The sequence below is a fragment of the Pleurodeles waltl genome, chromosome 1_1 (assembly GCF_031143425.1).
Source record: "Pleurodeles waltl isolate 20211129_DDA chromosome 1_1, aPleWal1.hap1.20221129, whole genome shotgun sequence".
Lineage (NCBI taxonomy): Eukaryota > Metazoa > Chordata > Amphibia > Caudata > Salamandridae > Pleurodeles > Pleurodeles waltl.
The window spans coordinates 178,867,439-178,893,923 of record NC_090436.1 but is presented as its reverse complement, the minus strand read 5'-3'; the positions used below and the strand labels follow the sequence as shown (position 1 = coordinate 178,893,923).

Below are 26,485 nucleotides of genomic sequence, written 5' to 3'. Positions count from 1 at the left end.
ATCCTTGTCCCAACTTGAAAAAGTGGAAGAGAAATAGATCATTTATCATCCTAAATGGGTAAATAAGCTGGGTAAGATTCCATGAAAATACTTTTTTGTCTAGTCCAGTGGTTCCCAACCTATGGTCCGGGGACCCCTGGGGCTCCATGAAGCCTCCTCAGGGGGTCCACAACTGCTTAGAAAATAAATAATAACAGATTGCCAGCTCTCAGTAATGACTGAGTGGGGGGTCCCCAGATTCCAATAATGATTCAGTGGTGGTCCCTGGGTTCCAGTAATGATAAAGTGGGGGTCCACACAAGTCGAACGGTTGGGAACCACTGGTCTAGTCAATACTTCATAAAATGATTTCCTGTGGTACTGCTTGGGAATAGTGGATGAGATTTGGGTCTAAAATTAAATCTAAAATACAATTATAAAGTTTAAGGAATCTTGCAGGACTTAGGTACAGGACAGTTTTATTTTGTATTGCCAGCAGGGTGATCACATTCTTTCAATATTAACTAGGAGAGGGCTAACGGTACATACTTCTTTAAGTACAAACTAAGCAGGCACAGCTGAAGAATATTCACTAATACAATGCTGACTTCACAGATAACTTTTCCCTCTGGCAGCAGTTTTAAGAATTGCTTGCAGAATTTCTCCCAACCATTGTTGGACTTGGTTTCTGAGGACAAAGAGCAACAATCCTTTATCCCCAGGGATGAGCTATACCTAGAAAATAGCTTGTTGTGATACAGAATATCCTAGTCCGAAACCTAATCAGAGTTTTTGTTTCTAGGTTTTCAAAGAGACCTGTAGATTTAAGAACGTCAGTTTGGAGATGGATTACACAGCATCTTGTCATCAGACTGTCTTGAAACCCAAGAATAATTCGTCGGAAATCACAACACTCAGTGCAAATTGGTATTTGTCTTGAGAAGAGTGACTGTTCCCTGGCCATCTTTTTGCAGTCTTGCCAGAGTCAGACAACAAGTGATGATCTACTAGGAATGATACAATAAGCCTGCTTCTTTGACTAATGATGTCTAAATGGCATCTCTTTCAGTGTCATCCAAATAGAATCCAATGATTTTGAATACTTCCTTTGAACTTGGATGCCTCTTTCTGCTGGGGGCACTGCAACAAGTCCAGAGTCCTGCTTGATACAAACTCTTTTGGCACAGACCCTGCTAAAAGTTAAGGGTTAGAAACAGCAGTCTCCAGTTGGCTGGGGTTTGCACCCTTGCCAAGTAGGGACCACAATTCTAATCAGGGCAGGTCACAGCACAAACTAATTTATACTGTGCTCACCTTCGGGTAGCTTGGCAAAGAGCAGGCAGGCCTAGCTTAGAAGGCAATGTGTAAAGAATTTGTGAAATAACTCATACAGCAAGACAGTGAAGCATGACAAAAACGACTCCACACCAAGTTAGAAAAATTTAGGTTATTTATCTAAATGAATAAAGAACAAAAACAGCACAAATCCGATATGCGCACATCGAGATTCACTGGCATAACTATTCCTGCAGTGCTTTGGAAATTGGGCGCACTCCTTTTTGAAGTGACAGTTCACAAGGTAGGGTCCCAGCTGCAGAGTGTTTCAGAGAGTGCGAGTGGCACTGCACTTGCGACAGGGGACTTGGGCTCAGTAGGCACCACAGCTGTAGAGGGACTTGCGGCTGGGAGGAGGCACCACAGTCGCCGGCAGGAATCTGTGACCATAGACAAATTTTGGGTGATCGGCTCAAGGGGTGCGGAGAGGCCTGCGCTTACTAACTGTGATCCGGGGCAGTAGGCACAACTTCAGAAGAGAGGCGAGGTGGCTGCAGAGAAGTTCCGCAATTGCTAGCGACACTCCGCCACGACAGGTACAACTTCAGAAAAGCAGCGCAGGGGCTGCAGAGAAACACCGCGCTCGCTATCGCTAATCTGTGACAAAGTTCCACCTGGTCTCCAAGACCTCGGGGAAAAACAGAGGGCAAGCCAGTAAGCCATTGGAGATCACTCTAGTGAGAAGGTAGAGTCCTTCCAGCAGAGTCAGAGAACAACACGCAGCAGGGCAACAAGCAGCAGAGCAGTCCTTCCAGGAAAGCAGTCCAGCTGAGTCCTTTGGGCAGCCCAGCAGTTCTTCTGACAGTCTTAGTTTCTGGCCCCAGAGTGTCTGATTTGATGGGGTCAGAGTTCCAGCAGCTATACCCAAATATGGCCTATGAAGTGGGGGGGGACTTCAAATAGTGGTTTTGAAGTGCACCAATTCCCTTTCAGCCCAGTCCTATCTGCCAGGTTATCTGTGGGTGTCATCTTTACCTTGTGTGTTGTGAGGCCAGTACCCTTTGAAATAAAGTGTGAGCCCCTCCACCTTTCTTGCTCAGGAACATCCATCAATATGCAGATGACTGCAGATGCAGATGAGTGTCCTGTGTTTATGGCTGTCTGGATGGAATGCACAAGCGGCGCTGTCACCCAGCACAGACCAGACATGGATTTGAGACATGCTGTAAGGCACATAGAGCAGTAAGGGCAGAAAAATGCTTACTTTTAAAAGTGGCATTTCTAAAATAGCTGTGGCAAATCCAACCTTCTAATAAAGATGATTTATCATTACAATTCCAAAGATATGAAACATGAGTTAGCCACTCCTTCAATATCAGGAATAAAAGCTTTAAAGTATTTTAGGGAATCCCCAAGGCTGGCCCATGAGAGGAGCAGGCTTCCCAATAGTGAAAACACCTTTGGGAGTTTTTCGCTACCAGGTCATGTAAAACCTAACATTACATGCCATGCCTTTCACAAACACTGCACCCGGCCCTGTAGGTCACATAGGGCCTACCTTAGGGGTGAGATATGTACTAGAAGGGGGTTTGAGGCTAGGCAAAGGGTTTTAAATGCCAAGTTGAGGTGGCAGAGACAGGCCTTGCAATGGAAGGCTTGAGACATAGTTAAGGTGCTGCTTATGTGGGTGGCACAATCAGTGCTGCAGGTCCACTAGTAGAATTTATTTTACAGGCCCTAGTAGCATTTAATTTACTAGGGACTTACAGGTAAATTAAATATGCCAATTAGATAGGAGCCAATGTTACCATGTTTAGGGGAGAAAGCACAAGCACTTTAGCACTGGTCAGTAGTGGTAAAGTGTGCAGAGTCCTACAAAAAGCAAAAGTGAGATCAGAAAAATTAAGGTGGCAGGTAATACGATGGGGGAAGATCACCCTTAGGCTGTCAGGTCCAATAGTAAGCACCTGCAGAGACCCATGGCAAAACATATTTAACTAATCCTTTATAAAACACTCAGCTAGTGTGTCCAGCTCAATCCGCTAGCCTTTGATTTCCATACTGATGTGAACAGTGGAGAAAAAAGGGTGAATTGAGAAGCATGGAGTGCAAAGTTGGCGGAATATACTTGACTTGGTTTTGTTTCCACTTGTCAAAAATGGATTAGGTAGAGTAAAGAAGCTTCGAACAACTAAAATCTTCAGTAGTTGGCTTAAAAGACAGTAGAATTATCTATTACTTGGAAACACAGGTCAAGTACTATAATGCATTGAGAATCACCCACTGCAAATGTCAGAGAGCATGCCTTACACAGATTCAGGGCCTCATTACAAGTCTGGTGGTCACTAGACTGCCAGACTCACGGATGCGTTCGAACCGCCGCCAATGCTGTGGCTCGACTGCCACATTACAACCCTGGCGGTCGGCGCATCAGGGAACCGCCAGCTCCACCTGGATAGGAGATCTGGAGGTGGCAGCGGTCCTAATCCACCAGGGCCGCGCTGTAAGCAGCACTGCCCTCGGAGGAGGTAGCCTGTGTGGCTGCAATCGCCCCATTGGAGGTTGTAAGTCAAACATGTAATGCTCCCCCTTTCCCCCCTGTGTTTATCACTGCCTAACGAAATTCATGAAATCATATGTTAAGATGATGTGCAAAGTGATGATATATACTTGCCCTATGACCTAATTTCTCTCTTTCCACAAACCTACTTGAACCTCTACATGCCTCTGAACCATCCACCCTAAAGAGATCACCTCTGCTTATGTTGCTTACATTGTTACCTGAACCCACCATAACAATTTATTGTCTATCCTCAGAATCCTAGACCTCTCTGCTGCTCTCAAACTGTTAATCACTCAACCTCAATATCTACCTTTTTTTCTTGCGGTTAGTACCAATGATAAAGCATGTAGCTCATTCTCCCCCTACCTTTGGGGTCAAACTCTCTGCTTCATGATGCTCATCTCTCTCACACTCGGATCAACTTGATTGAGTCCCAGAGGATTCAGGAGGAGGCACGCTTCTTTTCTCGCTATATATAACATCTGTTGGTAACATTATTTCCACCACTAGTTTCTTATAGGATCTCTATGTCGATTAAACAAATATTTTCTTTAACAACCTTTATTTCTACCCTTGAACGCTGAATCTGGTGTTTCGTTACATCCTTCTGACACTAGTGGGAACTACACTCTATCAAATTAAAATATTCTAAAATGAAAACTAGCTATTTTCCTGCTGAAAATGCATCTATATCACTTGCACACACCCCATATTTCCTTCTAGTACCCTTATCCTGACACCATCAGTTATCTTTCATTCCTATTATGCGCCCAGAGTTCTTCATAACCACTGCAGACAATGTTGCTACATACCAGTCAATAAAGTCTTCTCTAAACCCCACCTCCATAATCCCAAACTCTAATCTATACAATATTCCGCAACAAGCTGGACTACTGCGACAATTTATTATTACGCCATTACCAGCATTCATTCTCCCCAGTGGATTAGGCAATACATTTAGCCACTAAGACTCTCTATAATCTCCAAAAGCATATCAATAACTCACAACATCACCACAAGCATAGATGTTTATCTTCCAAATTCAGGGCTATGGCTTAACTACTTGTCCTAGTCTTCAAAACTATGAACAGATTATGCTCTGGTTAAAATCCGTGTTGGGTACTTAATTGCTGTGGAAGCTTTTACCCAATATGCTAAAATCTTCTAACCACATCCAAACCTCACTTCATGACATCAAAGTTTCGGTCTTAACATGGACCTTACTCACTCAACACAGCAATTCACTCAGTTTCATAGATCTCCCCTTTCACTACTGTTTTAAAAACATACCTCATCAAACTAAAAATTAATAATTGATTAATCCCGTCCCCACTGGTGTGTCAGATGTATTAATGTATATTAAGTCGTGCATTGTATCCAATCTGTAGTCTCACCTTTCACTTACCAGCACCAGTAACACCAACCTATTTACCAATAAACATTTTTCTATCCAGGTCTAGTTTAAATATGCTTCATATTGATCTTTAAAAAAATTATAGATATATAGATATATATCATGTAGCTAGGAGTATCATGTGGAAAGAATCTAAACATCTATAAACCAATCTCAGATTGCTCCATTCAAAATGTATTTATTAATGTAAAAGGAGAGTGAAAGATATCACTTTTTTGCCTGTATGTTATGCCCTTGAAGCAGGGACGCAGAAGGGGTGGCAATCACGCTGCCCCCTTACACAGCAACTCTTCGCCAATATGTTATGAAAAGAACCAAGCAAGAACAGAGACTCAGGACGGGTTCTTTATTGTGATTCCACTCGCCGCTTCCCTCCTCGTGTAGTACGTATCTCGTCTCTTCATCCAACATTCTAAGGCGGCCTCACACACAAACGTGGAGTGTTCTATGTTTCCCGTTCCCACCTCCTATGTGCACATAGGAGGTGTGAACGTGGAGTGTTCTATGTTTCCCGTTCCCACCTCCTATGTGCACATAGGAGGTGTGAACGGGTCGTACCACTAATCTATTATGAACTTGTAAACTGACTAAACAGCATATATAAAAAGCTACACACTTATAAACGCAGATTATACCAGATACCATCTTTGAAAATAACTATAAGACGGTTTATGGTGGAAAACCAAACAGTGTCCTAGCCCTGTAACATTATTTGCAATTGTCAATCTATTTTCAGCTTACCGTCTAAGAGCTTCCCATGAAATACTGCCAGTCCAGCAATCCTTCCGATAAAGGTGAAATATGAAAGGTGATCTTCATTGCACAACCCTGAATTTGGATTAATCTGGAGGGTGTAGTTGTCCCTTTTATAAAGAAATAACAAACAATTTGAAATAAAATCAAACTTCATAAATACTCTGTACAAGTCAGTATGCTATTGTCTAACTCCAGTGAGGTAATGTTCGCCAACTAACACTTGAAAGTCGTTTAGACATTATAATGTGGATAATGAATAGGAAATTTCAAATGAACATCTTTGTATGCCCAGTCATTTTAAATTCCTTGCTGAAGAAAGCATAAACTTGCCTTTAGAGTGCTTGGTAACATCTAAAATGAACTATGTGATTTTTAGCCACCCTGTTAACAAGCCAAGATTAAGTCAATAGGTTTGATATTTGCATGGTGTGCATACAGAGTGTGTTATATGTGCACAAAGGTATACCAAATGGACTAAAGAGCAGACAAATGACGCAACTGAAAACATTTTTAATTTTTTTCCTGTGGCAATCCTCACTGCTACCTGGTAGCTTGTCGAGTGATTTTAGACATAAACTCATTCATTATAGAAGAAGAGGCAACAGAAAAACTATAACAGCTAAATACTCCTGGACGGTGATACAAGATGTGTTTTAAAATGGCTCACGCTAATGGTTGAAAAAGAGTCTGGCCCAGAGCGATTTAAATTAAGTACAGAATTAGTAAAATATTACTTACCTGCAACTAAGGGTTTGACGCGTGTCATGTTCGTATGCTGTGCACCATCCTGCAATCTAGTGTTGGGTTTGGAATATTACAACTTGTTTACTGTAATGACTGAGTTTCGGTATTGAGAATGACTCATGTAGCCACAATGCATCAGCGCGGAGACTCTACTTCTACACACCTATTCCAGTGAGTGTGCTATAATTGGAATAGGTGTGTCTGCTTGTGGGAGACAAGTTCAAAATAAACAGCTTAGCAAAACTATCATGCAACCCTTTTAATTGCGAAATGCAAGTCTACAACACAACAAGCAGCAAACAATTCGTTGCAATTAAGTAACATTTTGCGTTTGCAGCACGTTTTGTTGAGATCACACGCTGAGCAGAGATTTAAAAGCAGTGGCCTATCCCCTTAAGGAGGAGGCAGGTGAAAAGTAAAGGTATTTGCAGTGAGTAATGTTTGAAGAACTGTTTGGGCGACTTGGACTTCTCTCCTCAAAGAATGCCAACAGGCTGATGTGTTGTGAATGTGGGGGCAGAAGGACACGTGGTTGCCTTAGAAAAACGCACCAGTGGTATGTTGCCTAAGAAAGGCATTATGGCACCTTTCCTTTGTGTGGGCTGAGCCGGTGGAATGTCCGTGGGCTCAGTGTTTGTACATGCATAGCAAATCTGAATCACACAACCCATCTGGACTTGGAAATAGGTTGACCCACTAGCGCGTGTGCAAAGAAAACATGTTTTGTTTCGCATAAGGGTTTAGCTCTGCCACTCAAGTACATGTTTGAGTGCGCGTTCGGCTCTGTTTGCAGGGGTTTGAAAGAATGTTGAAAGGTCAATTGTTTAATTGTCAGGTGAAAATATAAAATTACCTTTGGAAGAAATTGTTTAAGTGCACATCAGACTAATTTGTATACTTAAAAATAAGTTTCATCCAGTGATGGTGCTTGAAGTTCGCTACCTCTGGGCAAGGAAGTGTCTGCAACAAGAAAATCAACCTTCCAAGTTAGGGCCAGTACCAAGTGCTGAGAATGAGGAAGCCACCTGCATTGCTCTAGGAAGTTAAAAGGGCAACTGTGCATCCCGGGTTTACATCTGCTAAATGCTACCCACAAACAGCTTGCGTTTTCTTCAATGAAGTTTATAATGCCTTAATTAAAGATGGGAGCATTCTGGGAAGCCCGTTTTAAGAACAGTAAGTGTGAACAACCTGTATAATTCAGTTATTTGGGCTTAATAGTGTCTTAATCACTTTCGAAATCTCCTGCAGACCAATTCCTACGTATGGGGCAGTCAAAGACGTTTCCAAGAATATTCAATCATGTTATAATTTAATTAATATCACCTTGTCCTTTTCCAGAAATGCATTCCAAATAACTTTCAAAGTACCCTGCGGCCGTTTTACTTACAAGTAGCCTGGGTAGCATTTAGTTTTTCACTTTAGTTTGATGCTCACATTTCTAATTATCCACGCGTTTTTGCCAGAGGGTTTAATTAGCGGCAGCTGTTAGGCAGCTTTAGGCAAAGTTGTGCTGGGATCTGCAGCAGCACTTTCGCTAACGTTGAAGTTAGAACAGGAAGCACTGCTGGTTTAATAAGCACTTTTGGGCTTATTCTGAGTCGTGTTCAAAAGCTGAGCAAAACTTGCACCCAGTCTTAGTATCGACACTACCTCTGCAAACTTACTCAGGAGATATCAGGCTGTATACCCAGGAAAAACGAGAAGCTGTACTATGTAGTAAAATTGAAACCACACATTATTCCCTACTGCAAACCTGCAAGTTCTTCCCAGTTCTGTCCTTGCAAATTGGCCACAAAACTCTCTCGGGTAAACCTGCAACCATGCAGTAACAGCAGTTTCTCCAGAATGGTTTGCAGCTACAAAAATTGTGATCCTAAATAATCATGTTTGGTGAGATATATAGTCTCGTAACATATTGATAGAACGGCATACCAGCTAAAGTGTTTGTTGGTTAGTAGATGGTGAGGTGTAAGGGAGATGAGCATGTTCGGATGAAGCATGATGCATACAATAAGATCTCGGGAAGCCAGAGGGAAATGATAAACAGGAATGTATTAGAGGCAGTTTAGTTAGTTACACATGGGTAGCACTGCATGGTCTCTTTTTTTTCCATTTTACAAGCTACAGACTTCTTAGTCTGACCTACAACTTCACTAATCACTTCATTTATTCCAGTCTTTAGCAGTCGTTTTGTCTAACATGGACGGGATGTAAGTGATATTGTGAAGGAGTAACCCGTTTACCAAACTCTAAATTATGCCCAAAGCCATTAATATGCATTACGTTTGCTACTGCAGCCCTTTGTCCTCCAAGTGGTTTATCGTATTTTAGTAAGGCCAGACTAGCTATACGGGGCATACAAAAAACACTGGAAGGGCTACTGAGCAGAAAGCTGCTTTCTGGCTGGAAGGGTTAAGGGATCTACGGCCCATCCAGGCCTAAAAGCATACATGATTTGCTGCTGTGGATAAATAATACTCACAGGTGTAGTGCTAGACTGGACTCCACCTTAATACCATAGACAAAATTGTACCACCATAATAGTATGCTAAAAATATCACTGACACAAACACAGAGATGGTACGTATATACAAGTACATATGAGGTCAATATTCTAGGTATGTAGAGTTTAGAATAGTAAATCGATACATACCTATATGCACTTATTTTCTTGATATTTTGGTTCTCAATATTTTTGCCATGACATTCTAGTAGCTGTTGATGTTTTGACATACAACTGTGTCGACACTGGACTGTTTCAGGGAATTCTCTTCAGAGCGGTCTATGGAACCTATGGCTGTTTAGGCAATATATAAAGGATAAGGTCGCGCCTGCTGTACATTAGAAGGATAGTGCAAGTCACTGAGAAGTTCTGTGCCCATACCGAGTAACAAGGCCAGAGGAAATGTTCCTTTATAAGGCATTTAACCCTGTGGTAACCTAAAATAGCTAATAGTGTATGGCAGGGGGCATTTTAATCCTTACATGGTCAAACCCTCACCCTTCCCACAAATCTCTTAAATCCTTGATGTCTTGTGTTTTCATACAACAGAGACAAAATGTTTGTAAAAATATCAAAAGGCAGTTAGTAAATGTTACAAGGTTTTAGAATCAGTTTAATGCAAGTAAGATTCAAATAATGCTTGATTAAAACAGGCCACAAAGAACAATCCTCCCTTGGCTTAAAGCTCATCTACTATCTTTGAAAAAAGAATGCAAAAACCTAATAAGGAAATGGAGGAAAAGTTAAGAAGAAATCAAGAAATAAAACTTCCTACCCGCATGCAATCTAGCACCTTGCGATTAAAAAGCCCCAAGCTTCATACTATGAAGCCAAAATTGACAAGGTAGCAAACTCCCCCAAGGGAACTATTCCAAATTGCGAGATCCCTTGCCACACCAAGTCGATGAACAATCTCCCAGACCCCACAATAGCACAGTACAATAAACTTGCAGCATTCTTAAAAATAATTAAAAAAATTGGTTTATGCTGCACATTACAGGACACTAAAAACGTCACCAATTTCACCTCAGAGATATTTTTCAAACACACCCTCCATATGAAATTGAACCCCTCCACCCCCGTCATTTCCAGTGAACTACTCCAAACACTTTTCAGGAAACTGAAATCAGGATCCCCTTTGGACCCTGCATCGCACCACATACTCCTTCAATGAGCTAAATCTTTCCTGCACTACTAGACCTCCTAAATAAATCTCTCACTACTGGACTGGTCCCCCCGGCATGGAAACATGCCGTTGTTGAACCATTATTTAAAAAAAAAAACCAAAAAAAGCAGTCTTGACCCCTCATACCAAGGGAATTATACTAATCTCTGCTTCCGGCTAAAAGAAAGATTTGGGAAAACATTTTAATCAAAGCCTTTCCCTATTTCTTAAACAAAACTCTCTCCATCACCCCACACAGATGGGATTCTGCCAACAACATAGCATGGAAACCGTCCTCTTAACCATTACGGAGGAGCTTAAAAGGATGCTGGACAAGGAAGGCTCACCACCATCATTCTCCTTGACCCGAGTGTGACTTCTGATACAGCAGACCATGAAATACTCATACAAAGAATTAGTGAAGTCGGATTAAAAAAAAGATGCCCTTGAGCGGCTCATCCCTTCTTAAAAGACAGGTCATTTCAAATCTGCGAGAACGCATATTACTTGGATATCTTTTCCCTGAAGTGCTGGATACCACAGGGCTCCGCCTTCACCCCCACACTTCTTAATCTCTATATGTACCTGCTAGCTGACATTGTTCAGGAATCTGGGCTGTCCATTGTCTCCTATGCCGATGATAAACAACTGGTTGTCTCCTCTAGACCTGGAAAAGGACCACAATACCAGCATCTGTCTCCTTGTTTAGAAGAAGTAGCTAGGTGGATGGCAAACTGCTGTCTTAAGCTAAATGGGGAAAAGACAGAATTTGCGATCCTGGGGAACAGACCCGACCCTCAACCTTCTCTAGAATGCCCAGAGTGACTGGGCAATTCGCCAATCCCTTCTTCCCCATAAAATGCTTTGGAATGTGGTTTGACAGACTCCATCTATAAGAATGCACAAGCAAAAAAAACTCGTGGCAACTTTGACATCCTTAGAACTCTACAAAAAATCTTAGATTTATTACCCATCTCCTTCAGAAGAATTGTGGGCCAGTCCCTAGTTCCCTCTCGCCTGGATTATGGGAAGAACCTAGGTGTAGGTTCCCAAAATATGTAACCACCAAGAGACACTAGGTTGTTCAAAACTCGGCTGCAAGGATGCTACTCAATGTCCCAAAACACGCCTCGGCTAAAACTGTCTTGGCCCTCCCTCCATTCGTTCCCTATTGAGGAAAGGATAACATTCAAAGCATTATCTATAGCTGAAAGAGGACTTCACTCCAAAATACCCTCCTTGATTAGGGCACTATTGGTCCCATACATCCCTAGCAGGGCACTACGATCTTCTTCTGCCTGACTCCTGAAGGTGCCTCAAATTCATTGATCCAGATGGGAGGAAAACCCCTTGCCCCATCTCATCCCTAAACTTTAGAACTCACTGCCCTTAGAATTAAGAAGCCTTGACAAGGAGAAATTGTTTAAAAAACAGCTTAAATCCTGGTTCTTTTCCTACTGAGACCTTTTCTTCTGGTCTTCTGTCACCTTAAGTGCAATTCTATGGCTCAATAGCGCTTGGGGGCCTTCGGGCAGCCATGCTCTTTAGAAGTTTGAATAGAATAGTAACATGCAGAGAGATTCCTAGAATGACCATTAGCATGCAAAAAATAAACATGTGGCTATAAATCTATCCTTTCTGCTGATCACTGTTTATTTTAGAAAATATATCAGAAGAAACAAAAAGTCAGGGCTCACTTTCATTGTTTGAGCTGCAGCTGTAATTATGCTGTGTCTCCTGACATTCTTCGAGGCTCCTGGCTCTAGCAGCATATATCATGCCATCACATGTTGGTTCCTGGCTCTAGCAGCTGACATTATGACATCACAACTCACCTGTAGTAGCTTATTACAACTGAGCAGCTATGTCATTCTATCATTACAGGTGACTAGAGACGTCACCGCTTGCCTGTGATAAGGAAATTAAGACAGGAATTGCAAATGCCCATGTATTATGTACGTAAATAACAGCTTTTACAAAAGAACAAAAAGTTGTTATATCATATTGTCAACAGTTTGGTGCGTTTGAAAGAGGCAAAAAATGGCTCTATAGGGCTCACTTTGGGGAGAAATGGGAACAATTTAGTATACGTACGTGGCAGAATATTCAAAGAGGCCATAGTAAGGATTGAACATCTCCTTGGATAAAAGGAAGAACCATTCCCTGGCAACGCCGCCATAGTCCAGTCCTTTCTCAGACTCGAACTCAATCCAGAGCCTGGCCTTTAGGACATCGGGTCGCTTCACAGACATGATCCGCCTGTAGGACTCCTCAAAGATGTTATTCCTGTGGAGTTTCATTTCAAACCTGTTGGGTATGTCAGCCTGGAAGAGAACACTGCACAGTCAGCATTTTAGTGTGTTTGGCATACTTTGCATTGAACAGTATTGATTCTGACTGCAGTTAGACAACAGCGAGGCCTCAGAGGAGTTTGGAATAAATAGCAATTACTGCTGGATCTAAACAACAAATCAAGGCAGGCCGGAGGCCTGTGCTACCTATCTTCTCCATGGGGCAATCACTTCAAAAACCGCAACATCAGGGAAGGTGCAGATTCTGAATCGTGGCTTGCATCACTATCTGCATCTTGAAGTAAACTAAATAATGCACACATCAACACAATGATAAAACAAATACAGTTCTGTAAAATGCTCGGAGTCCATCTGAAAACAAAGCATGATTTAGAGTTTGGAGGACGAGTTATTCCATCACAAACGTGACCGATATTCCATTTGCCGTATTACAGCACCATTATATCTTATAGCACTTGTAGTAAGGAGGACAGGATATTGTTTGTGACAGAGTAACCCATCTGCCAGACTCTAAATCAGACTCAAAGTCATGAATGCACTATGAAGACTTACAAGTATTTTTGACTGTGCTTAGTGGATTCCCCTGATGATACGTACAACTGAAGTGTCCTGAAGTAGCTTGGCAGGTGCTCTTCATGGCTACCATGCATCATACATGTACAGAAACATGTCCCAGGAAATAAACAGCTATCTTGGCAACAACAAAATGAGCATTCATGTCTTCAGAAAAGAAGAACCTTCTGGCTAAATAGGCCCTTCACGATGCAACGGTCGCCTTGGCTATGTACCATATGGACCAGAAGTTTACCTACTGTACTGAAAAGTTTTTACTACCATACTGGTGCACTGTACTTTATAATGTGATAGCATTTTTTAAACAATAAAAATTATATGTAACAGATGCAGCAGTCGTCTTGCAAGGCTACCTATCAGGACCATTCTCGCCCAAGACGAGAAAAGGCTACGTGACTTTATGGGATCCTGTATCACTTCCAAGTAGGCCTTCCCAATCCGCCCCATATAAGAGTGGTACAGTGGCTCCTATCCTATCCTAGCGGCATGAAGCCTTGGCAGCCAGGTAAAAGCATCTCCAGGCACTTACTGAAGGCTTACTGCTTTGGGAGTGAGAATGGGATTGGACAGAACCATTACCCTGCCAGGGGCTACACAGCAGATGGAGAATGGAGCTCAGTCAGCCTACAAGCTGTAGTACTGCCACAAGCAATGGGTCTTCTAGGTAGATAGGTTCATTTTGCTGAATGTCATGGGCTCAAAAACAGAGTGAGGTCCAAGTGGCTAAAACAGTATTCAATCACCATTGTGCCTGGAGTTCCGGCTCAATAAAATTAGCATCCTGAATCACAGCCAATTCACTTGTACATTTGAAAGTTCGATTAGCTGAGCCTTTAAGAAGGGGCAAATAAAACGGGAGAGCCGGGGTAAAACTCCCAATAACAATATTATACACTTACTGATTCAACTGACTGCAGGGTGCAGGAAAAAGGCTTTATGATCAACATGTGCATTCAACAGACACATGCACCCCCCCCCCCCACCACAACAGATCTTTGGTGCGTAAGTGAGTGAAAGCCGTGTGCTGCGCGGAGATGGCCAAGTGGATTTCTACAACATTAAAGAAGTTTGCTGGGAGTATACAGCTGGAACATTTACTGAGGGTGGCTTGGCTACATAAGAAGTCAGGTTAAAATGCCATAAAATTCAACATAAAGGAATAGGTAGATAGCCAATGATGTTGGTGATACCAAGTCTAGATGCATATTACATTTCTATGTCAAAGTCCCAATGGTAGCTTCCTATTTCATCAGTTCAAAGCCTTGCCCTGGTCTATTTTCTTTTTGGGACAAGACCCTGGAACAGACCTTAAACTGAGTTAGAGGAACAGGCCTTATCCACATAGAGCAGAAAGTATTTTCCAAGGTCTCCCTGACAAAGGAATTGAAGTATCTGCATAGTTTACATCTTATAAGACACGTATTAAATTAAGACAAAAGTAAAGGGTCCCAAATTTTTACAAAAATAACTGTGCAGAATATCCTGCATTTGGTTTCTGCACAGTAGAGTCCAAAGCTCTACAGCTTTTGTGATTAAAGGTAAATAGAAGTGAGGTCAAAGGGGCCTATGTAATGGACTAATTGTGCGTAGGAATCCAATGAGAAAATTCAGTAACTGTAAGACACAGTCCTATTTATTGTATTCGGAAAGGCAGAGGGCAAAACCAGTTCTCCCGAAAAATACAAATGAAAGTATATACTATGTAACAAACAGACATCATCATAAGAACACCGTGTGTGTGTGTTTATTGGTAACTGCCTGTAATACACGTTGTAGGGCGCGCAAAAGTGGGTAGTTATGCATATTTCAAAATTAGATTATCCAAAATAAAATCCTTAGCTCTTGTGAAGTTTCAAAGTGCCTCAAAAGTGATAATTAACCAGTATAAGTCACTTTGAAAAGGTTATCATCCATTTTGCAAAAAAAGTGAGTGCTGGCGGTGAGAGCTGAAATAAGCTAATATTAATGTTTAGTAGTCCCAGATTACAAGGGTGGCCTACACGTTTCAGGGCTGAGACAAAAGCGCCAACTGGGACTTATGCAGAACGAATGTTGAAACACAGTTAGTGGACAGTATCTGAGACCCAGGGAAACCGCCTCAATCACACTGACTCGCTTTTTCATTCCTTCCGCAGGGACTCTGCCGCGTAAAAGAGGGCTCTGATGCACAGAATTCCTGCACACAGAATCACCCGATACCAGATTCTAGAAGAAGCTGAAGAAAAACAGCAGAACCCTCTTCAAAGAATAGGCTGCTCCTGGGTGAAAGACTCCTGGCACAAAAGTGCACGTTTAAGCACAAGCCCGAGGGGGGAAACAACAGAAACTGGAAGTTCACTCTGTTTTGTTCGGGCGTCTGATTTCAAGCCGATATCTTCAATGGATACCCTTGGTTTTAGGACACTGGGTCAGGGGTTACAATTCGCTGTGACTGGTTAGCTGTGGAAAGCATCTTTATATTCTAGTGACAGCTTTGGTGCATTCAGTGAGAGGCTAGGACCTATATCATAGGTACAGAATACCACTTTCGGTAATTCATGGTAATACACATTGATCCTGGACTCTTAGCATGGACTAATTCAACTATTTTTTTCCATGTGCTACGTTTTGATCACGATTCCTAATTTCACTTCCGATCAGAAAATGAGATTACACATAATCTGCTTCCAGTTATATGTGCAAACAACTAGGAGGCACTTGGGGAGCCAAAATCCAAATTAAACACAGTGACTGCAACCCAATATTCAACTTTGAGTTACAATTGATATTTTCACCCTTTTCTTAGCATTACTCCTCCTTATTGTAGTAACTACACTTACTACATTCCCCCCAATCACAGCAAAGTGTTTGCCATCTGCTGAAAATCACTTTGTAAGCATTGGAGATCTTCTATGTTATGATACAAAAAACGCTAGACTCAAAAGTACATTTGTGACCGTGTGAGACATGCAAAAGATGATGGGTGGAATGCCTGCTACAAGTCAAACCACTGGCAATCGGTCGCGGGATCGTTCCATCCTCCTCCTGTCCACCAGGCCACCTCAGTTTGGATCCAGCCACTTCCACATCAGACTCGATCATTCTGCAATAGGAACAGTCCCGGCTCGGGAATCATCCAAATGGCAGGACTAAGCAGTCAAGGAGAAAGTTGAATTCACAGCTGTAGGGTGCAGAGGGCAATGTCGGGCACCACTGACACTCAATTTAAAATGAGCAATGACCTATCAGGTTCTACAGCCAGTACTGTTGATTCAAGAATCCACAGGTTCAAGCGTGGCTGGTCACTTGAGCAAGCAGGTCTGGTAGTGATGGAAGCAGGCTTTGCTGCTCCTCTCTTACAATTATTACACATTTTTTTATGTTGGCTCTTTTTCATGAAACAGGAGATGGGGTGCTCGGTCATGAGCAGGATATGAAAACTCTTTGAAAAGACACTCACCATGAAGGGTCAAATCAAAGCAAGGTACTGTGAAACCGAAAGGATATACCTGGCTGGTAATATTGGCGGATGTAAGGCGAGAATGTATACAGTCCTCAACATACCATGCATTAAATCATCAAAGGCCATAGCCTTTTGCTTGTGGAACAAGTTATATTTATGTGCCAGTAAGTATGTGCAGTGCACTGAGATGAAGAATTGCTATCGAGAAAACCTGCAAAGAACATACCTATTCCCACTAAATAGCAAAGGGAAATGAAGTGAAAGCAGGCCCCAGGAAAGCATACACTCCTGGAGGATGATGATGGCACAAGTCATTCATATGGTTGGCCCCTGCACATGGGGAATATTTAGCACTATCAATAAACTATTGTAGCCCCCAATCATGATTCCATTTCCTAAACATGTAAAGCAATTTCAGACAGCAAGCAACACAGAACTGAACCTTTGTGGTGGTCCGAATTGCCTCCATCCAAGACGCCAGGAGTGACCCCATGTATGAAATCCTTTGGTTTCCGGTATTGAAGCAGGGCCTAACTGGGAACAGAAAGCAATCCTGGCAAGAATGTTTAAACCAGCCCAAGTCAGTCTATGGGCCCGCGCCTCCTCTCACCTGCTGTGCAAGCTGCAAAACTACCCAAGTAGCTTGAGTCTCTTTGCACAAAACGGGCTCCTATGGCTCCATACCCTGGGGAAATGCACTTAGTTTCAAATGACCAGTCCGGATCTGTTTGCATGTACTACAAAATAGATATGGCCAATTTTGATATTGAATTTGATTCGGTCAGAACCTACCCTTTACCATCATATTTTTATTTCTTCTTGCCCATGGAGAAACCAAAAATCAGCCAAAGGATATTAAAATATTTACTCACAGGTTTCTTTAATTTCTTCCTGAAGTAGTCATATTTCTGTTTAAATTCTCGGGAGTAGGGTACAGCCTGTGGAAGATAAAGTGCAAGTTAGTACAAGAAAATTGATATTGCATAATTATTTTTCTACATAAAATATAAATTTAGAAGCCTTTGAAAACCTAAAATTCATGCATAAGTGATAATGAGCATAAAATTACTAATGCGCAGAGTAACAGCCTAGGGTGAAACATTGTATGTTATGATCAGCTTGGAAAGAACGACCCACTGACTCAACTTTCTTCTGCGTCACGCTTAGGCCCCAATTCTGAGCTTTTGGCAGATGGAGTAGTGTTCGTTGGTATGGCAGAGGACATTACCACTGCCATGCTGCTGGTACTAGGCTGCCACATTTAGAGATGACCGCAGGCACTATGGTCATTTCTGCACATTGAAAGGAACCACCAAACATGTTGATTCCTTTCAATGTACTATAAGTACAGCTGCCGCAGCATTTGGCCACCGTCACTTTTGACCACCAATCAAATTTTTTATTTGTTTTTAAAACACAAGCTCCCAATGTGTGGGAGTCAATAGTGTATTTTTTTCTGTCCCTCATTGCCAGTTTTTTTCCTGGCAGTGATGGACTGGGGAAAAACATTACACCTTAAAAAGGGTGGCCAGTGTAATTCCCTTCCTCTGAAGGTCCCCTACTTCATCGGAGAAAGTATTCTGACAAGGGAGCCCATGGGAGCTCTGTCGACACAATGCTAAAGGTTTGCCCATCTCTCTAAATTAGGGAGGTGGACCAAAGGTACAGTGGGCAGGGTACTCTACTGCATCTGTCTGCGAACCTCTAAATCATAACCCTTAGTCGTTTAAATAGTGAATGCAACTATATCTACAACTAAAATCCATTTAGTTTAACATCGACATGCTGCAGAGGTAAAGTTTAAAATATATCCAAGATTAATTCAATTGTAATTTTCTGTGAAGTGTAGAAATTCATATAAATTTAGTTTGATAAATTTCTACATGGAAAAAATGGAGCATCAACAAGTTAATTTTAGGCAGACACTTTACAAGCCGACTCCCAAACAATGTCAACACACGTGTGTATTGTGAGTGTTTTAAATGCTTGCATTAGTTGCATCACTTGTGAAAATCTCTGCTACGACAATATATCACCATAAGTGTTGCAAATAAGATGCATGGGTGTTTGAAGTAAAAAGGTGTTTTGTATTTTGGCTACTGCTCACAAGAAGGCTCCTTAGCTAACTAATTACTCGATCAAAGGCTCGGCCTTTATGTTTGCATTGTTTTGCAGAGTGTAAGACTATTTCAAGGGAGGTTCAGAGTGTTGATACACACTATTTCCAGGCACATAAGCAAATTCACTACTTGGGTAACATTTTTAAATTTAATTGTGAGTCCTGTCATGTGGTGCAGTGCCTATTACTATTTGCATGATCAAGCTAGTAAGTAATGCTGTTGTCTCAAGGACCTAATTGTTGCCTCCTTAGTTCAATGTTTGAGTTAGTGCATTTCTGTGAGGAAGGGTGGTTATTGCTTGGCACATACATGTACATAATTGTGCGAAACAGCTTGCTGTCTTGTAATTTCTGGAATATAAGTATCCTTTCAATAGTTCAGTGTCTATCCTCTCTGTCTCAATCTGTTCTGGAGAAACAGAGAGATAGTACAGGTGTCTGCCTAAAATCCGGCAGTCTTGGAAATATTGAATGGTGGAAGTAACAACTTGCACTTATAAGTGAATACACATTTTCCAGTATTGCACCGGCTAGTTGTGACAAGAACCACTATTACCAGATGATGGAAAAAGAAGAAGGCTTCTGCCGGCTGAGTAAGGTACAACATATATTATAAATGTTTAATAAAAGTCCAAGGTAAATTATTAAATACTTATGAATTTAAGGGTGGCTTTATTTCCCACGGAGAAAATATCACTGATGACAATAAGGAAGAGTCACCCAGCAGTTTCTCACTTTACTGGCGATTTTTGTACTGTTTTTCTTACTTTTTTTTTTTAACAAAGTCATATGCATTACTCAAGCGATAGTATGTAGTAAAACAACTGAGCAATTAAAAAGAAAATTGCTGCACAAGAGTGTACAAATTTAAACAAAGCTAATCTACGTAAATGTTAGACAGTCAAATGAACGAACACTAGCACATTCAAATACTCTTTGTACTTCTAAAATCCACTTAAAAAACTCAATTCCTGCATACCAAAGATCATATAAAAACATTTAGCGGAGATTATCTCCTATATTAGCTTGTATCACCAGAAGTGAGTTAACTTGTGGACTAGGCAAACAAAACCATATAACAGTAAACTATCCCTCCTTATTCCTCTCCCTTAGGGGGAGTCCTCAATGTTAGCCAGGCTGCACATTTCCAAACATTGGTCCTCTTTCTGTACTGTTCTCTTCAGATATGCAGTTTTTTTTAAATCAGTTCCTCAACAAAACAATCTTAATCCATATTTTTTTGAATGAAGAACAGCGCCTGTAGAGATCTCTCACTAGTGTCACCCATCTTGGTGTTTTTTCTCCTAATGTGTTAAGGAGAACCGTAGTTTGTGCAAAAATACAATCAGTTATCAAATGTGTGCAATCTGAATGTTCCTGCATCTTCGGTCTTTGTCATGAAAAGTAATCAATAGGCCTGTCATTGTCTAAAAAAGTACTTTTTAGGAACTGTAAGATGGCCATGTTAGTACGTATATAATTATGTAACATACATTAACTTTGAATAAATTAATTTCAATCCCAAATGTCTGAATTTAAGGCTTTTCACCTGTCCATGTTCACTTTGATTTGCTTAAAAAGAGGACATACGGTTAATGTAAGCAACAGGCCTACATGATTGGGAGGTCTGCGCTATCATCATATCCCATATGTCCAGTGAGTGTCCTGAAAGCCTGCCTATTCATGCTTAGATTTCTGGAAATGTTCCAATTAATTTGATAAGTCCTCCCGCCCCCGGCCCCCGAACTCACTTATGATAAACAGCAGCACTGGTCACAACTTCGCATTAGCTAGTAATTCCTTGTCGTCAGCAAACAGGATGACTTTAGAAACTCATTAAATTCCTTATATGCATCCAACTCCCGCAAGGCCTAGGTAATTAACAGCTATAGAGAGAAGAAACCGCTCTGTTTGGTTCCTTTTTCAATCGAGGTATTGGGAGAAAGTGTATCATGTAAATATTTAACATTATCAATCTCTACTAGTAATAAAGTTATCGGTATTCTAACAGAAATAATCGAAAGGTCTCAGATCTCATAGGTGGGCAAAAAAAGAAACGTCTGCTAGAGTTCTGGACAAAAAAAATGACTTGAGATCGCCATCTTTACTTGTAGACTTGCCAAATTGCATTTTAGGTTCCCAAGTTAGCACAGGGTAAAGTAAAAGGGTTTACAGTGGTGGGATAGCTTGTAACAGAATTTTACCACCGTACCTGTTGAGGAACACCACAATAAATAAAATAAATGTTAAAATGAGCTTCACATTTCAACATCCTGTTTACTTACCGGACCAGTAATGGCAGGATTCTGCAATCTTGGATCTTCCCATTGAGTGATTTTGGTATCTGTAATAGAACCAAAATATTTTGCATTACTTTTCTGTTATCAACACTCATTTCCATTTAATATTAAAGAGCAGAGTATAGCACACAAAACCACATAAATGTCTGTTTCATGTTTCAACTGATGAATGCAATATAGGGCCATGTTCACATTCTGCATCGTCCTCCATGCACATATAGTGAAATAGGGTCAATTTCACATATTGATGGAGTGCAAGCACGTCCTATAACATCCTTGATTTTCACACATGCATCATTATCCAGTCATCCAAAGCACTCAACAACTGTATCAGTAGAAAAAAGCACTCACAAACAAAATATACATAAACCAATATGTATAGATCGATATTTGAGTCTGCTTGCTGAGGTAGGCCAAATGTGAGAGGGCATAGGCTGCACATATATTGGACTGAGTAAGTGAAACGTGTAAGAAGGGTAATTAAGGTATAGGTACTCTAAAACCCTGCTTCAAGGACTATGAAAAGAGACCCATGAGTACCCTGAAACCCTCCATTAGCCAATGACTGCTCTCACATCCTCCCCGTCAGCAATTAGAGACATTGAGAGACATGAGTACTCAAACACTCTCCAACATCTGTCAGCAGTATGCTTGCTAAACATGCATAAAATCCAATGTTATTTTGTAGTAGTTAACATAGTGCACAGTTCCTCTATTGCCAATTTTGCTTTCGCCAATTGAAGCCACCCCACTCGTCACCTCTCTTCACAAGTATCTACTTTCAATTGTCACTTTCAGGATGCGCAGACTTATACTTTACCTTAACCTCCCATATTTACCCTCACAGAATACTTACCAAAGAAATAAAGGAAAAAAAACTGTCCAAATTGCAACACAATTGTAAACCACAGTGGAAGTTGCAGAATACAAATGGGGTTCATACTCTTCAAACTATCCAAATTATTAAATTGACTATTCTTGTGAACAATGCCCATTGCCAATGACTGTCAGATTTACAGATCTGTTAGGTGGCATTTGGCACTGTCAGAAGGCATGCACCGCTCTGACTATGTAATAATATTTATTATCCAATGTATTTTTGTTTAAAGTATTATTCTGCAACAATAGGGATTACATGTGGCCAACACAGTGTGGACAACCTTCAATCCAGAGAAAATGTTCACTAATAAGGCGCTTCGATGTGACTTACACTCCAGCAGATATTTTGGAGCTTACATCTAGGGTGCTACTTCTTTGACTATGAGCTCAACCTAGTCAAATTAAAGTGATTCTCTTCAAAATAAACCAAATCCGTGGCATACACACGTGTGCAGACAAATCTACCACAAACACCCCTTGACTGCAGTAGCAAAAGTGAACAATCATTAATAAGCTACGTGAACAAAGATCATGCCACAAACAGAAAGTAAGGTCAGAAAGGTCCTTTTGCCACAAGACTTTCAATGGCTAATGAGAACAAATCCCTCATTTCAGTTCATTTTTCCCACCCATTTAAACGTGGACTTGTGGCTAAAAACAGCATTTCCAATCTTATTCTCTATTCCCAGAGTGCACTTCAAGATCTGTAATGTAAGTCAGTCATGGGGTCATCAACGAATAAAATGACTCAAACTATACACAATCAAAAAAAAAAAAAAACACCACAATTAATGTTAATGCTTCGAAAGTTCAAAAATCAAATAAAGGGAAAGCCAGAGGAGCTAATTACACACGTTCTCTGGAAGTGATGATACAGTACCGTAGGAGGGAACTAAGTCTCTGGTACCAAAGTCGCCACTTATCAACACTGGGCTTCCTAAACGAAGAGTAGAATTATAATGCTTTCACCTTAGCACTTAATGACTCACTTTCAAGCAACACCCATGGTTGAGTAGTCTTGGCTCTTACTTACTGTGGTCAATATAGAAGGTTCTACCATCCAGATGTATTCTTTCCTCCCAACCAGGCTGAAAGAAGAAAAAATAAGAAATATCAGTGGAAAACGGCTCTAAAGCGGGAGGGTAGCTTTTAGATACTGGGCCCAAACTTAAGTGACATATGCAGATAGAATGATATTTCTGCTTGCCTGTTTGTCTGAAAGGCCGTTACAACATATGTCAAGTATCTATGATGTGCTACATTCCCACTTAAAACCTGACAATGTTTTATTTCGTTTAGATGCAATCACAAATTGTGGCGTGATTTATTATTGAAGTGCGTGCGTAGTGCAGTTGTCTCCGGGGGCTCTGCAGTCTGCTATTCCCAATGATACACTGAAAGAGGTCCACGTTTCCTCAAAGTGGAGAGCTCCAAAGCTACGTATGCTCTTCTTGTAGAGCTGAGCACCAATTACACCGATACATTTATGTAACTACAGCACACAAGAATACACACAGCTACTAATTTAGATCTGCAAAATATGGCAGGTGTCCATTGCTACTATCCTCCCAGTATGAGAATTGTTTGGGAAAGATGCACCAGAAGACCAGGTATAGAATACCACAATACTTTTTACAGCATTAAAAAGGCACCAAATGTTTAAATACCATCTTTGAGAGACCCCCAACCAGATCTATTATCAGTCAGAACTAGATGAAGTTGACAAGTTTCCTCGATTGAGTTATTTTAAACAGTCTAAATGTATCTGGCAAATTGAAAGCCCCTTCCCCCCTTTTCCATAGAAAGGGGCCAGCGAATCACGTATGAATCATTTTCTGGAGATCAAGAAAATAGGGGAGGTTCTAGGAGAGTTTTCTGACTTTTACAAAGGCTCCCTTTGCTCTTAAAATTAAAAAATCCTCAAATGTTGTGGCATGCTCCATCATAGCATGATTTACATTGTTTTGTTTTGTTAGGACGGTCTCAACCAAACAAGGGAGTTCTTTCTCTCATACGCTGGGAATATATCACAAGCACACATATTAAAAAAAAAAATGTCCAGAGGCAAGCCCAAGTTCTACTTTATTCAGGGCGTCTGACAAGAATAAAAAAAATAAAACTCAAATAGCGGACACTACCGGATTATAATTAACCCTACATTCATAAATCGGCGTAATGTGTCAACATCTGTCAGTCATTTGTTAAACCTGCTACAAGTCAATGGCTCTCATAAGGTTAAAGAATTAAAATCCTTAGCTTAGATATTGCTAACTAGCACTAGGTATTGGCAGGGAGACATGAAGCACACTGGATGTGTGATTATTTGCTTCCCTAGTAGGAAACAAAGACAGGAAAAAGAACAAAGGACTTAAGGGAAAGAAACATCTTGGGGAACAGAAAGAAGCCTCTCCCTGTAGGCACATATTTGTCAAGAGAAAAAGGACTGGCTCTGGTCATGTTTGTAAATGGCGTGTAGCTCCAGAAAGTTAATGTGGAGCAGGCCCTCCACTGGAGACCAGAGGCTTCTGATCTCCACCTCTCTCAAGAGCTCCCCAGCAAAGCAACATTTGTCACCCCTGTCAGCTCTGGATAAGGAAGAGAGAGTAACATGCTGCGACACAGATTGTGACTGGTCTGAAGATCGTAGCCCCCCTCCTCGAGACCTGAATAGCACTGGAAAGGGGGGCATTGATGTCAGGCCCACTGGGACTTAAGGTTCCACTGTAGGCTTGCATTTGCCACTTTGCTTAATTGCCAAGGAGAATGCACAAGGCCAAGAAGCCTCAGAGCCACCCTCCCTGGATCCAGGATCATGACTCAGGATTACAACCAAAGTCCTCCAGACTTGCTGTGGCAGAGAAAACACTTTCAACTCAGTGTCCAGGATCGTCCCGATGAATGAAACCCTTAGTGATGGAATCAGGTGGGACTTAGGCCTGTTTATGTAAACCCCAATGATGTTAGGATTTCCGCTCTCATCTGGAGGTGGTCCACAGCGGACGTCTGCAAGCCCTTCTTCAGTAGACAGTCAATGAGGTACAGGAATACAGGAATTCCTGACCTTTGAAGATGTGCAGCAACCACTTCCGTCACTTTCGTGAACATCCAAGGGGTGCTGGTGAGGCTGAGGGAAGGTCGGCAAACTGAAAATGCTCCTGGTCCACCTTGAACGCCTGTAGGACTGTAAATACATATCCTGCAAGTCCAAGTACACCATCCAGTCTCCTGGGCATGAAGGACCTGAACCAATGGGAACATTTTAATTTATCCTTCTGCAGGAAGGAGTTCAGAGGTTGGAAGTTTAAGATGGGCATGAGGCCTCCGACTATTTTTTGGGACAAGGAAGTAGCAGGAATAATCACCTTGCTTCGAGTCCACTACCCTATCTATGGCAACCTTGGAGAGCAACAAGCATACCTCCTGCAACAGAATAGGCACTTGCTCTTAAGAAATTCATTTGTATGTGGGAGGGATAGGGGGTGAGGAAGAAAGAAAAGATGGGTGTAGCACTTTTGAACAATTTGCAAGACCCATCTGTCGGACATGAAGGATAGCCAATCCAGTGGAAAGTGCTGGATCCTGTCCCCTACTAAGTGGGAATGCAACACTGATGGCACACTAGAGCAGTGTATCGACCATTCTAGCAAGGGAAGAGAAGCTGGAGAACTGGAGTCCATGCTAACCTGCATGTTCTCTGCAGGTTCTGAGTTTGCGGCCCCAAAAGAACTGGTCTGTTTGATGCATCACTGGCTTGGAAGGCTGTCTCTACCTATATGCAGCTCCCTCGAAAAGCCCCTGAATTTTCTGACTGGTGCAAAAAGTACTTTTGCTGGGGCAAAAAAAAAAAAAAGAACGGGATGTAGCTCTGCTATCTGTAAAGCATTCTTAAGTTAAGTCCAACTTCTTTCCAAAGAGGCAAGACCAATCAAAGGGCATATCTATTCGTGATAACCTGGACAGTGCAGGAGAATCTGGTTAATCTCATCCAGGTATGCCTGCAAAGGACAGCACTAGTACCTATTGCTCTGCCAATACAGTCCATAGTATAGCATCCAAGTCTGCGTGGATGATATACTTGGTCGCATCCTGCCCATCACGGACCTTTTGAGCAAAGAGGCAATAAGGTCCTCTGGGGCCAAACGCAAGATCTCCTGGCCATGTCTCTAAGCACATATGTATAGTGGCCCAAAACACAAACTGCGCTCATGGACCTCGGAGCCAAGGTGAAAGAAAACATACTTGCTAAAGGGATCAATCAGTTTGCATTCTCTGCCTGGGGGTTGGTCAGAAATGAATTCAGATTCGCCTTACCCGTCAAAGCCTATGCAATGAAACTCTCCAGAGTGGGGTGGCTGGTGGGAAACCCTGGACGCTGGCTTAATTCATGTGGCCACTTACCAGCTAACTGGTAGGCAAGAGCATGGTTTTGACAAGGTAGTCAGAGTATCTATGAGTGCA

The 26,485-nt window shown here is 41.6% G+C and overlaps 1 protein-coding gene across 12 annotated transcripts in view; it reads right to left on the bottom strand.

The window, feature by feature from the left end:
- The window catches only part of NEDD4L (NEDD4 like E3 ubiquitin protein ligase), a 945,521-nt gene that overhangs the window by 118,811 nt on the left and 800,225 nt on the right, over positions 1–26,485 (bottom strand). For all 12 annotated transcript variants that reach the window (XM_069220149.1, XM_069220140.1, XM_069220132.1 and 9 more), the window contains 5 exons: positions 23,061–23,115; positions 21,134–21,192; positions 17,602–17,667; positions 12,497–12,726; positions 5,973–6,094 (listed from right to left, as the gene is read on the bottom strand). In XM_069220149.1, the coding sequence (XP_069076250.1) occupies positions 5,973–6,094; positions 12,497–12,726; positions 17,602–17,667; positions 21,134–21,192; positions 23,061–23,115 (532 nt within the window). The remainder of the gene's footprint in view (positions 1–5,972; positions 6,095–12,496; positions 12,727–17,601; positions 17,668–21,133; positions 21,193–23,060; positions 23,116–26,485) is intronic.